This window comes from Apteryx rowi, unplaced genomic scaffold (assembly GCF_003343035.1).
Source record: "Apteryx rowi isolate R43461 unplaced genomic scaffold, aptRow1 scaffold_25, whole genome shotgun sequence".
In the NCBI taxonomy this organism is placed as follows: Eukaryota; Metazoa; Chordata; class Aves; order Apterygiformes; family Apterygidae; genus Apteryx; species Apteryx rowi.
The window spans coordinates 4,732,096-4,746,166 of NW_020448863.1; the positions used below are offsets into that span (position 1 = coordinate 4,732,096).

At 39.4% G+C, this 14,071-nt stretch overlaps 1 protein-coding gene across 3 annotated transcripts in view; it reads right to left on the bottom strand.

Annotated features, from left to right (window-relative positions):
- Positions 1-6,389: 6,389 nt before the first annotated feature.
- Positions 6,390-14,071, bottom strand: part of INTS13 (integrator complex subunit 13) — a 30,772-nt gene continuing 23,090 nt past the window's right edge. For 2 of the 3 annotated variants that reach the window (XM_026066838.1, XM_026066836.1), the window contains one exon: positions 9,734-14,048. In XM_026066838.1, the coding sequence (XP_025922623.1) occupies positions 13,979-14,048 (70 nt within the window). In that variant the 3' untranslated portion in view covers positions 9,734-13,978. Of the gene's footprint in view, positions 6,626-7,181; positions 7,341-7,977; positions 8,291-8,633; positions 8,771-9,733; positions 14,049-14,071 lie in introns of those variants that run through there. The other variant, XR_003253670.1, reaches the window with a different exon arrangement.

Genomic DNA, 14,071 nt, shown 5'->3' on the forward strand with positions numbered 1-14,071 from the left:
ATGGCAAAAATCTAACCACCATTCACGTCAGTTTTGCCAATGTAACAATTATATACTAAGCAAATAAACAAACCTCCAATGCTACATATATTTTATCTACCTGCAGTCTGAAGAAAGCAGGGTCTTAAAAACATACAGTAAATGTTGCCGTTAAAGAAAAAAGCTGCAAAACAAAAACTATACAAAAAACAAGCACTACTGTGCTAGTTTCAAGACTTTTTAATGGAATGTTTGTGGCTGTTTCAGGACTTCTGTCTTCTCTACTTAGAAATTTCAATACACAAAACTACAGTAGTAATACCTGTTTCCTGTCTCCAGTTCTGCTCATCTTCTGTCCTTTTATGGAACAGGTCACTTTGGCCAGCGGTGCAGATTTGCCAAAACAGTTGGAATTCAACCCCAAAACAAACAGGCTGCAAGGACTGCCCATGCCGGGGGAGAGCGGAGAATACCTTTTAAACTTAGCTGCCTCTGGGAGGACATGTACTCAGAAAACGTTGAGAGCTGCTATAAAATTCACCGTTCACGTTCAGGACAGCATCCTATTCCTGGAAGAGGAGGGCACCTGGAACCGCACGCCAAACCACTCTCAGTGAGTACTGTTAGCTTCCAAAGGCCTTTGCGCAAATCAGTGTAAAGAGATGGGTGCTCCCTATCTGACATGGGATTATTTTTTTTTACTATGGAAATGTAATCTTGCGGTGGGGGGGAGGGAGAAGAAGAAAAAGAGTTGAACCAAAAGGTAGGAGGTACTGGGCTTTTCTGCCCAGGAGCCATAGCGCACAGGGAGCGAGGACGCAAACATTGCAAGCACGGCAGGGCTAGTACCATGACTCTTGAGGTGGCCTCTCTTAGGGAAGCATCCAGCCTCTGTGCTCAAGCTAGCAACTAAAGCACTTTTTTTGGTGGAGATAGGTCAGCTCCTAGCTAAGGTCTGAGCTGCCCTCTGTGAGAGACTACTTATTTCCACTGATGGTGCCAGGGATCCTCTCTTAATGACATTTGATGTCTAGCAGACTGGGAACATCTCCTAACTGAATTATTTCTAAGTCAGCACAGTGATGATAATATTTTATAAACACACTGCTACACTCCAGAGAAACAATGGGATCAAACTTACTCCTCTCTGAAGTTAATGGTGGTCTTCCCATGGACTTTGGTGAGCATTGGGTTGGGCAACGTTCATTAAAGAAGTTGAGGTGTAGGAAAAAAACAGAGGGATGGAAGATTCTTCAGAAAGAAATATTATAGTAGCAGGGAATAAGGAGAGAAAGGAAAACCATTCTTCCAATTTTCATGCCCCCAAACCCAGGAAGTTAACTGAAAATATGTTGCAGGTCTTTGAAAGACAGGAAGGAGCAATTACAGAATAAATATGTCAACATTACGGAATCAGAACAATGCCATTGTATTTACAACCAGAGGGAAAAGTNAAAAAAAAAAAAAAAAAAAAAAAAAAGTAGGCAACCAATTGTCACTGTGAAACTAAATTATCATCATGATCCAGCAACCCTCACCAGAACAGAATGGGGTACTGCAGCATATCCAATAAGAGGAAGTTTTGGACTAAGAGGTGAAATTTTCCTTGTGTCCTGTACGTAGGTAAGATGACAGACCAAATTCGAACATGTATCTTCACAAAGAGGGGGCAGATAGATGGCTCTTAACTGATGCAATTTTTGGTCTTTCAGTATCAGTCCTGATGGGTGTGGGAAGGAAGTTCCTGTTACTTCTGCTGAAATCATTCTCTATACTGCAGTGGAAAGCCTGCAGGTACAGAAAYGTCTCTATATTGTGCGCACGATGGCAGAATATCTCCATTTGGATTCTTCCTTCATAACCCTGTTGCAATACAGAAATCCGGTACACAGAGGCTTGCAGGACTTAACAATACTGGCTGAAGACACTGGATGCATCAGCTGCAAGGTGAACCATTATGTAGGACTCTCCTGGCCTGTGAAGTGTGGAGGGTTTGTTGTGCTCCAACAATTCATTCAAGTGCTACAACACAACGCTGATTCACATCACCTCTCACAGCTGCTAGGATATGAAATTGCAGGCTGGAGAATACTTAAGAGAGGTGGCTATGAAAGAAAATCTCCAAGAAGACAACGTAGGTGGCTAATGATCACACCAACACCTACACTGGAACCAATCAGAATTACACAGAGACCAACTGGAAGAGACACTCCCACTCCTTTGGCCTCTGCTGTGCTCAGCAGCTTACTCACAGAGCTTGTGCTATCACCTGTTCAGAGTTTAGCATCTTTATATGATGAGAGTATAACAATTGCAAGTTACAAGATGCAGAATAATATCCATCTGAGAAGTCAAGAAAGTTTAGTGACCTTAGAAATAGACTCATTGTGGGACTTGATGACTAACCCACCAGTATCTTTTATTTTTGGAGACTCTTCTAACTCTCCAGATCTTTCACCTTCACTGATTATTAAAACATTTCCCTCCACTGAACTGGAAGTGCTGCCAACTAGGGCTTCTGGCATGTCCTTGCTGTTAGAGCAGCCAGAGCCTCATGTGCCTGAGACAGACTTATATTTCCTGCCTGGTAAATCAGAAGTATCCAGATTCTTTCTCCTACAGGACATCACTTCAAACACAGTCCAGTTTCCCAGGCCTGTGTACGCTTTGATGATAAGCACATTTTATGAATGGCCTTACAGCTCAGCCGAGGCAATGCCTTCCAAGACAGAATTTCACGTACCTTTGCCAGAAACAATGTCAATGTCAGAAGTGCCAAGTTACAGTGATCAGGAGAAAAGCCACTTTCCAGAATTTAAAATGCTTTCTACTGCATCTCTCTCTCCAGAAACATTACCATTAGTATTCCCAAATAGTTCAGTAAGAGCAACAGCTTCATCTGATTTCACATTTCCCATGGATGACATGTTTCTACTTTTGCCAGGAAGCAGTCTAAGCCAAGAGTTAATTAACGTCCATGAACAGTTATCTAGGTCTTTTATGACTATCCCACAGCCTGACAGACTTCCGTTTACTGAAGGAAAAAGCACAGTTCCCTCCGTAATCCAAACGGAAACACAGACTCTCTATCCCAAAATGAATTTCAGTCCTGTGTCCTCAGTATGTTTTTCTAACATTTTATACAACGCTTTCCCTAATGAAGCTGAAACATCTTATGAACCAACTCTGATAAYTGTCCCGTCCTGATAATGCTCCAGTTCTTACTCCGCCCATAGACTTTTCTAGCTTTGACATCTCTGAGCTATCCAGATCAACAAATATACTTACTTCCTATGACAGCAGTATGCTCACAACACAGATTCAGTCTGCAAGTGCTTTATTCAGTGGCACAAAAGATTTACATTCAGACAGAGGTCTTGGAACAAGAGTGATTTTGCCAAACATTACTGAGCCTATCCTGGCATCAAACATAATGTCAAACCTCATCTCCGATGCTGCTGAAGTATCTTTGGTGACTTTATTTAATGCCACTTCTCATCTGTTCAGCAGTATACCAGGTACGTTTAAGATCTGACTTTTCATTCATGTTGGTTTCCAAAATATTGGTTAATATTAATTGGTTAATAAATTGTTAACAGAAGGATTGGTTCTGTTCCGATTCCTGTGAGCTTATACACATAGCCAAAATACTATCAACTGTGTCACAGCAGTCCTGACAGAATAGATCAATACTATTTCTTCTGCAACTGCACGACCTTGCTGCACTAGGGATGTAGCCACAAGAGTGTTCCACGTAAGGGAAAATAATTTTTTCCACTCATCTTGACACAGGTAACACAGCTGAACTATCAGACCCAGCTTTGGCCATCCTCCCTAAAGAAAGATGTGGGCCTGTTGAAAGAGCTCGAAAGGAACAGGAAGATGATCAGAGGTCTAGAAAATGACATATGAAATAAGCTGAAATATTCAGTCTGGAGGACTGAAGAATGATGCAGGTATATGTAAAAGTTTGCTGAAAAAAATGAAAGAAATGTTCTCAATATCCACTGGTAATTGAAGCAGCGCTAATGCCCTTAAATTACAGTCAAGATGATTTAATTTAGACATAAGAAAAAACTTTCTGACAGTAGGATAGAAAAACATTAGATGAGATTGCTCAGGGAACTCTGTGGAGGTTTTTAAAAACAGGATGGCAAATATTTATCAGAAAAGACACAGATATATTTGAGTATCCTATGGTGTAAAGGAACAAACTAGACATCCTTTATAATCCTCCTTCTCCTCCAACTCCATGAATCTGTGACTCAGACTTAAGTATTTGCTAGACTACAGAGATGGTATGTTGGTAGAACCAGTTGGGCAAGTTTATAGGACCATGGCTTAATCRATTTATATTATGGATAGGCATTTGTAAAAAGGTACACTTGGTATATCTTAAATACTTGAGAATAAGTGTAGACATTCAGAGCCAAATAGTTTCTTCAATCTGAAGTGAACTGATTGCCCCTATTTTTCAGGCATTGGCTTCATAATGGCCCTTCAGAACTGTTGTTTTCTAAAGCTAGCACTAGACCTAATATTAACTCTACATCCATAATGCAAGATGGTGGTCTGAAATACTTACGTTTGAAATCAGGTGTCCAAGCAAACATTTGTCAAAGCCCACAGACAGACAACACAATCCTAACATGATATTGCCATTGAAATTCTAGCAAACGCAGGCCATTTAGAGATTTTTCAGAAGTACCTTTCTACCAGGTGAGAGAAGCCACTTGGGCAAAGGATTCAGTCTGAACATTATCAGCCAGGAAAAATAACCCTGTTATCCTTTTCTTCAACTCTGCATTCATCCCAGCTACAATTTCACCTAACGACTAAAGCGATCTTTAATATCAATTTACAAACTATTAACAAAATAAATGCTTAACATTTACAATACCTTTGACTCTCAATATATTTTTACAGTATTATTAAATAATTTTTCAGTACAATATTCCCTACTGTAACGGCTAGGAAGTTAAGACACAAAAACTAAGCAATTGCCAAAGCCTACTGAAAGACAAAGCAATCTCACCACGCTATTCCTGCCAAAGAGGCCTGCCCATTTACACAAGGCCTACGAAGCAAATCAGTGGCAGAGCTGGGATTAGGAGCCAGCTCACCTTACTGCCAGACATGAGATAAGACTCTAGAGCACTAGGCTCTCAGATACATATCACCTTCTTCTCTAGCTTCCTTCCCATGGTCTTTGCCATGCTGACAGATGCTGGCAAGGAATTTTTAATTATGTGCCATAAGGGCTTTTAAACTACATTCCCAACTCTATAGCAAATTATTTAAATCAGAGCTCTTTTGCACAAACCTAAACCATCTTTTACCTAACACTATAACAAATAAATCTTTTCATTTTCACAGAACTGGTTCAGACACTACTGCCATCGCACCAGGATACAAGCACCTTGCTATTTCCCACATATGAAACACTGCAGTCCACAGAAACTGCATGGAGTCATCCTTCATTTTCTGTTTCACAGGAGCTTCAGAATATAACCACAGGTAAAAAACAAGCAAACAAAAATCCAAACCTCCCCCACACAGCCCACAGCCAAGCCCCAGACCCCAGTTTGTTGAAAGAGGACAAGACTGAAAACTTTGGTCTTCCTAAATGAAGGTTAGCTCATCACTTCTGTGTTCATGCTTCTGAATGTAGCTGACATCATTCTTTTTATTCATTTTGTTAGGTATTTCTGACCTCCTATACCAGAACCCACATAGCCTTGAAACTATTATAATCTAAAGATTTATGCCCTTCTGAATTAATCCCTACCTATTAGGGGGGGTAGGTTTTTTTAGGCATTGGATAGTATCTAAGGAGAAGATAAGATTAGGACGCCTTTTCACTAGATCTTGCAAATCAGGCCCTATCCCAAAGTGTTGAAAATATAATTGAATGAGATGGCAAAATGGCAGGAAGAAGGGAACATTTCTGCCACAGGTTGCAGGAACTCCCTGGGTCCTCATCTCCTCCCTAATTCCTTGAGTTTGTCAGCAGACTTCAACTTGCAGTCGCAGAGAGAAGGTTTTTTTGTTGTTGTTTTCTTTCCAAATTTGGCATCACATTTTAACATCCTACAGCTTACTTGGTTTACATTTATATATTCTTAAGAACTCTTCAAGCAGGGGAGAGTGTCCAGCACTCAAAGTAACCCTGCCCTACTAGATGGTCTACCTGCCACCTCCACAAGTGGGGTGATGCTGAGATATCCAGGGTTTGCCTGATTAATCTGAAACTATTCTTAATGCCAGACCCAGCTCAATGGTAAAATAAAAACAAAGATATTCTCATAAAATTCCCAAGCAAGAAATCCATTTTTAGTGTATGGGAAACAGAAGAAGATGAAACAGTAACAAGCTTTAATAATTACCTCAGTTTCACAATCTGATGACTGAGCATTCAGCCACCAGAGCTGGGACCAGTTCTTCACTACTGGTGAGAAGCAGTTTTACTAATTCCAGGTATTGTTTCTCCAGGAATTGTATCTGTTTCCAAAGAAGATACTTTCTTTGGAAATCATGAACTGCTGTACTTTCTGAAGATCTCAGTTTGTGCAAACAAACTCCCTGGGGTCCCTGTAAACTTAATGTTGGGAACGAATGCAAGTCAGGATGACATCTGATGACAGCCCTGCTAATGAAATATCCATGTTAGAGTCTTTGATACATGAAATAGCAAAGTAGCATGCAGTCTCCTGCTGGGCAGCTTCAGACAGTGTTAAGCAGTACCCAAACTGTGATTTTCAGTAGACCATCCAGCCGTAGAAGGTAAGGCCTTTAAGTTTACATAAACTTTTCATAACATAGAATTCAAAACCAAAGAATTGTAAGAACCTTACAATAATAAAAAGGAACGCTACACTTATTCTTCTATATCTAAAGCATTAGAAATGAGATATTCTTGACTGCCACCATGAAGTAGATAAATAACCTAAGAGGTATATTGTGATATTTCTGTGCAAAAGTTTAGACCAAAATATTATTGTTTAGGAAGGCACTATATTAGGCCTGACTAATATATTAGACCAGGAAGAACAGTTATGCACATTTATGTGATTAAATAAATAGATCACATCTGAATATGCTTCTATTTAATTGCAGAAAGAATTTTAAAGGTACATACCAAAAAAAAAAAAAAAAAGGCAAAAAAAATTTGAGAGCTAATCAAGGACAATGCTTTACAATACCATTGTAAGCTGAAGTTTCAGTAGAAATGAGGTTAAGTCCAGAATTTCCCCTAGCAGTTCTCAACATCTCCCATCGTCATTTGCAGGTCAATGGCTTTGTGAGGAAATTGTCACACACATTTAAAAAAAAAATACGTCACCCATCCAGTTGACTGCAGGCTAGAAAAAGACAATAGTTGAAGTGATTTGCTCCTGACTTACCAGACATTAGAAATTACTTATCAAACCATATAAAGCTTATCTGTATTTTTCCAAACCCAACACCAACAAAACATAAATAATCAGAGGAGAATCTCAAAAGCAACTGAAAAGATTCAAATTTAGGTTTTAGTCTTAAATATTCTAGAAACAGATGAATTCAAAGCTAAAATACAGAAAATAAACAAAAAGCTACATTATCTTTCAAAAAAGAGAGTGCTTTACTGGATTTTAGATAGTTATCAGCCATAATTTCAAATTAAGTCTCTCAAGGTACAGTATGGGATCCCTATTTAAGGATGCTACAGAAAGTCTAGATTACTGACACATTTGCATGAAAAACACAGTCTTTGTATTATCTTCCACCTTGTTACAGAGTCATTTTGGTTGTGGTCAATTATTCACTTCACAGGAAAGAATGATTTGTGATACATATCACAAAAGAAAATAATGTAAGAAAAGTAGTGGGGAGAAGGAATAATTCTATTTACCCYGAATAAAATCTATGAGAGGTATTGCCTGTCGAATAGGAGTCTTAAGGGAATTGTCACTGTAGCTTATAACTACTTACAGTAGCTTATAAGTACTTTACTTATACCTGCTACAAAGATGACAGAGCCAAACTCTTCTGAGTAGTGACAGACGATATAACAAGGCGCAATGGCCACAAACTGCATCTCCAGAGGCTCTGACTGGGCATCAGGAAAACTTTTTCAGTGGGGGTGATGCAGCAGTGGAACAAGTCACCCAGAGAGACTGGGGAATCTTCATCCTCAAGGATTTTAAGACTCAGCTGGGCAAAGTCATGCTTGACCCCACTTCGTGGTGGTGACAGCTCTGCTTCGAGTGAGAGGTTGGCTAGGTGACTTCCCGAGGCCCACTCTGACCAATGCATCCACAACCCTGTGAGGCTGACAATTTCTTTGCTATCATTCACTATCAGACAGCTATTTTTTCTTCCTAACTCTTTTTCCTTTCTTTTTTTTTTTCCCCCTCCCCTTAAAGGGCAAGCAAACACTTTCCCAAAGGTTGTTCATTCAATTAAATTYGTAACAGCAACTATTGGATGCCTGTTCTTTTTTCCTATACCTGCCAACATATTTTATGATGAGGAGGATGGCAACTCAACCCAGTTATCTCTGGAAATAATCCCAGTTGATGACTCTCCACTGGGATCAGAAAGCTGGCTGCAGTTTAAKGCGTCTCAGCAAACCATGCATGGCTACCCCCTTGACATTGATTTCCAGTATTCACCTCAGGAGTTTATTCTGTCCGCCACAGATTCAGGGGGACTGACAGCCTGAGAATCCTTCACCATCGAGCTTCTGAGGCCCACAAGCATACCGTGCCATCTTTACACCATCAGAACAAAAAACAGCTACTACTCTTTCCTGAGGAAGAGGAAAAGGATTAGTTTATTTCTAGAGAAGCTCTCCCTGTATTTGAATTCCAGCACTCCCAAAGACATCGCAGTGATCGCTCTCAGACCTGGATCCACGCTAATCTCCTGGTACAACAGATCGCTGTGCGCAAGTGCCAACAGATCTTCCAGCTGGAGTGCAAAAGATGAAATCCAGGAAGCACTAGAGAAATTAAGAGTGCCCGATGGAAATGTTAGCCCGTATTTTGTTCAAACAATGTTACCAGAATACAAAATTGATGTCGTTGTCAATGTCTCATATAGCGAAATCTGCTTTCCCACTACAAAGCCATTCAACGGGTCTTTCAACAGTACTGCGCCTACATTTCAAGACGGGAATGACTTCAGGATTAGAAAGACCACACCTGCCTTACCAATCAGTCTTTGCATCACTGCTGGGCTAGCTCTGATAATTGTTGTTTACTATTCTTGCAAATACCACAGAAAGGTTCTTGGATCCCAGTCTATGACATTTCAGAGAAACCCCCAAGTGAGCCATGCTGATGTGGAAAAGGATGCCCTGAAACCTCGCAAAGCGCCTGTACATGAGTGTGGGGACTCACGCTCACCTCAATTATGGATACCACCTGCTGTAACACTTTCTGCCCAAAAGCAGTGTTCTAGCTCAGTAAGACTGTTCTCCATTACACCATCTTTCCAACCACCAAAATATCAACTCCCACCCCATTATCAAGCTGGTATGATTGGCCAGGATGACCAGGGCAATGCCCATGGATTAAAGATAACAYCTTTTAAATAATATTAAGAGCAAATCTACATAAAGACAAGTAGTACTAAGAAGTACTGTACTTATTACTCAGGAAAAAAAAATTAATGATTTTACCATTCTTCAATTTAAAACAGAACAAAAATTGCTTAAGTTATAACAAATGAAAAGAGCCAATATCAAAATACAGACTTCCTGAGTCATAAATGCATCATACATTTTATGTTTAAGAGGCAGAACTGTCAGAAAGACCATTATAAAAGCCAATGTCCCGGTGAAATTCAAAGGCACTAACACCCTTGAATCTTCATGCTATCCTGGAAAATTAGACAAGTGCTTTCCAAAAATGCATCCAGTAATGCTCCTTCTTATGCGGGTGACAATTGTTTCTGTCCTCAACATTTTCAAAACTTTTGTAACATTTGAATTAAATGCATTGTAAGTAGCATTTATAAAGGGAACATTAACTACTTAACATGAAACTCTTCTCTTYCTGTTAGGTAATTTGTGTTCCTCTTATAAACAATATGTATAATGTACTTTTTAAATAGCATTTTAAAGTTACAGGCTTGCATTCTCTTAGTAAAACTGGCTCTCTGCTCCACTTCCATGCATGACAGTTGAAGAACTATGGTAGAAGGAACATAAAAGATAAAATCTCTGGAAATTTTTTTAGAAGTTGAGAATCTCTCTTTAACAGAGTGACATGTACAAATTTTAATCTATAACTTGCAAATGTTGCTTTAGAACTGCAAAAAAATCTTCCTTGAATCCTCTCTTTTCACATCGTGCTTTCAAGGTGTCACCAGTAGCACCACATAGAAAGGAAAGGAAGCACATACAGAACGCCCTCTTTGCAGGCTGATTGCAAAGGAACATCACACCACTTACATCGCAACTCTGAAAATGAGAAATCTAGCATTAACTAGGCTTCCCAAAGCAATCGGGATTATGCAAACATGGCATATGCAGAGTGCCTCTCCTCCTCATCCTCAAAACAAGTTTTGAGGCACCCAGCCAAACTCAAAAAGGTAAATGTTTCAAAAGGCAGGTTCATGCTGTCAGCTTCCTTTATCTTTGTTCTACGTCCCAAATCCATGACTGTTTACGCTGCAGCTGAGCTCCATTGTGCTATAAGTCATAGAGCTCCTTTTGTTGGGAAACCAAAGTATGAACTGTAATAAAGTCCATGCCAATCTCGAGACATGACAGAGGCTCCCAGAGGCTTCTTATATAAAGTTCTAAGCTGTCTAGGAACAAAAAATAATAGCATAACTATCATACCGTGGTATGCTCTTGCTAACATGTCATATAGAGAAAACCTATGGGTCTGACAAGCTCTGTGATTGAACAGTATGTACAAAGGTCACCCTGTAAACCGGGGAGGCCCGCAACCATGAACACTACTCCAGCACAACACTCAAGGACAGTGACTTCACCCAGCAGCTTTTGCAGGCTGAAGAGCAGAGATCCAACTGAGTGCTCCCACCACAAGGCCAGCGAGCAGGGCTGGATCCAGTTTGACAATCAGTGGGTGCACCACAGCCAGCAAAACAGAAAGGGAATCCAGCCCAGGGCTAGATCAGGCCATCTCATGCCCACTGGAGGTCAGGGGGAGCACAGAGGAGAACCAAATGCACTGTGCAGAAGAGAGGGATCTTGGCGTATTTAAAGGGAAAACAGAACACTCACCTAAAGGAAACCAAGCTTTATATTTCTGCTACTCACAGAACAATATATAGATTTTGATGTATTTAAATATAATAAATTAACCTAGAATAGTCTTACATTTGCCTTTTGTTATAATAATTGTGATATTTTGCACTTGAAGGTACAATAAAAGTCTCATAAAGAAGCCACATCAAATGACACTGCTATACTACATTAAAACAGAAGTTAAAATAATAACTTCATAACCAAGGAAGTATTTGCTGCCATAAACAAAGTATTACATGAATATGTGTTATCTATTTCTTGATACTAAACCACATACTTGCAACATACATCAGAGAGCCAGCATGGAAAGGGAGTGAAAGAGAAAGGACAGAAAAGACAGGGTAGGGAAAAGAAGAGGATCTCTGGGAACGATCCACAATTGAGAGATGAGAACAGCTCTCCAGTGGTCCACTTTTACATTATTGGACAGATAAACTGATACAGACAACCGGATGCCAGTGGGACATACCAGTGCTGGTCTCAGCAGCCTCTGCTGCCTTGCCTTCCCTCCAGAGAAGATTCACATCACCCCACAGACCCCACAATAGTATAGTGCAACCAGTAGTCGTGACACAGAAAGGAAATTTGAACAGCTCACCAGCCACGAGTGGATCAAGAGCTACAGGACCAAAGAATCTGAACAAAATAAACTGTATCTGCATGTACAGGTACTTAATGCACCTCTAGCTGCAACATATTTGTGGGAACATGCGAACAACCATAGCTGTTCATATGGAAATGTTGCTAAGATGTTATGTTCTTTTTTGATGGCAGCAGTTGCTTTGTGAATGTGACAGTAACAACCGGATTTACGTCTTCATGCAAGAGCCAGCAACACTTGTCTGGGTTTATAGTGTTGAGTCATTTCTTTGATAAATACAAATTTCTTTGGATGACTACTTCAATACCTTCCAGAAGTAACCCAACTAGGAACTGGTTCTAAAGTTTGATGTAAAAGTCAAGAAAGCAATAAGAATTGGTTGCAGCTGATAGCCTAGAAATAAGGTTGGTAAATTAACTCTTTAGGGTAATGACGGTGTTGAGATGTAGCACAACAGGTATGATGGAATGTACCAGCACTGTGCTGAATTTTTTTCCCCTGAAACATTTTAAACCCACAGAGCAGACCTGCCATCTTTATTTTGTGAACTCCCTAAACAATTTATCTTTTTAATTTACAAGGAAGAAACACCTTTGATTTCTACTGCAAGCCCAGCTGCTGGAGGATTTATAAAGAAACCAGCCATTTTTGATTGTCCACATTTGAAAACTTGGGCTAAAAAAACAACCAAACAAAAAGTTTCTAAGAACTCAGCAAGTAGCACTTCATACAGGTAACCAGAGTGCTTTAAAAAGAAAATGTGGAAGAACAGGTTTAAAAAGTTTACCTAATTTAGAGAATTATTATAAAGCTTGAATTACAGAAAACTCCAACATATTTCCTATCTCATATTTTAAGATTCTTCAAGTACCTAGAATACAGGCACACATTTAAGTATCTTGGAGAATTGGGCCACTTTCATTTAGCACTTAACATTCTTACCTGGTAGGAGCTCTAAAATTGGAAAATATAATTGGTAAACAAGCTAAATAAATACATATTATAATGGCAGGTTCAGAATCTTTCTTCCCCTGTAATAAGTATTTAATTCCTGTGCATATTTAATTATTGCAGCTGAATATTTATGGAACATCAGGAGATGCAAGAGAAAATTCCCAAAGGCACAGAGTAAACTCTTTCAGTCACACTTCTCTATCTAGACTAGAAACAAATTACTGAAGGCTGGCATTTAAATATGCCTAGATTCCAGACTCTGAATCTCCTTTAGTAAATAAAAGTGAAAATCTGAACTAATATGCAGTAAAACCTCATTAACTCCCCCCCCCCAAAAAAAACCAAATGATGTAAGAAGCAGTAATTCAATTGTAATATTCTCCTCCAGAACATTTCAGATATGATGTCAGCAGATGTGGAGATGCAGGACATCCTATTTTCAAATAAGAAGTAAAATTACAGATCTTCAGATTTAGGAACTTCAAAGATTACACACTGCTTCTATAAAAGCCACATAAATTTAGAAAATATGACTAAAAGACAAAGCATCATGCAAGTACTCTTTACTCACTATGTAATTATATGACCGTAAGAGAAAAATGGTTCTCAAATCATTTAACAGAAACCACATTTACTTTTTAGCTGTGTCACGGTAGCTAAATAATTACTTTAAAATGATATAAAATACTTCTACTTTCACACAGCTAAAAGACTCAGYTACCAATGTAAGCAAAGAATACTTGCATGATACCTGTGTTCTCATCTAGTCATCACCAACTATGGTATTAAAAGTCTCAGGTGAAGAAATATGACTACAAGGCATGCTAATTTCATTTTAGAAAAGCTCACAGTAGGATGCATCTCTTACTGTCTTAAACTGCAACCTGTCAAAGCTGTAAGACCTGCAGTGGCTCGTACAAGCTGGAACAAAGCAATAGAAGCAAAGCAGAGGAACAGAGTTACATAATCCTGCTGAATCCAGATGAAAATGTAATTGGCAAGTCTGAGACTTACTTTCTGAACTCGGTTTTATTTCTGTATCCCGTAGCCTCTTTCTGTTCTGTTCTACAGCTGGCATGTTGGAGAGATCAGCTACTTGGAGAGCCTGGCTATCCATCTTTCCTTAACTCACTCAAGGTGGCCCATTTGGAAGTCAACTCCAAATCTTACAAGGGATCAGATTACCCACAGGCAATGACATTTTTCGCAGTTTGAGAATTCTGTTGTTCATCAACAGAAGAAGAGGTTCGACTAAAAAAATAACAATTTTAAGA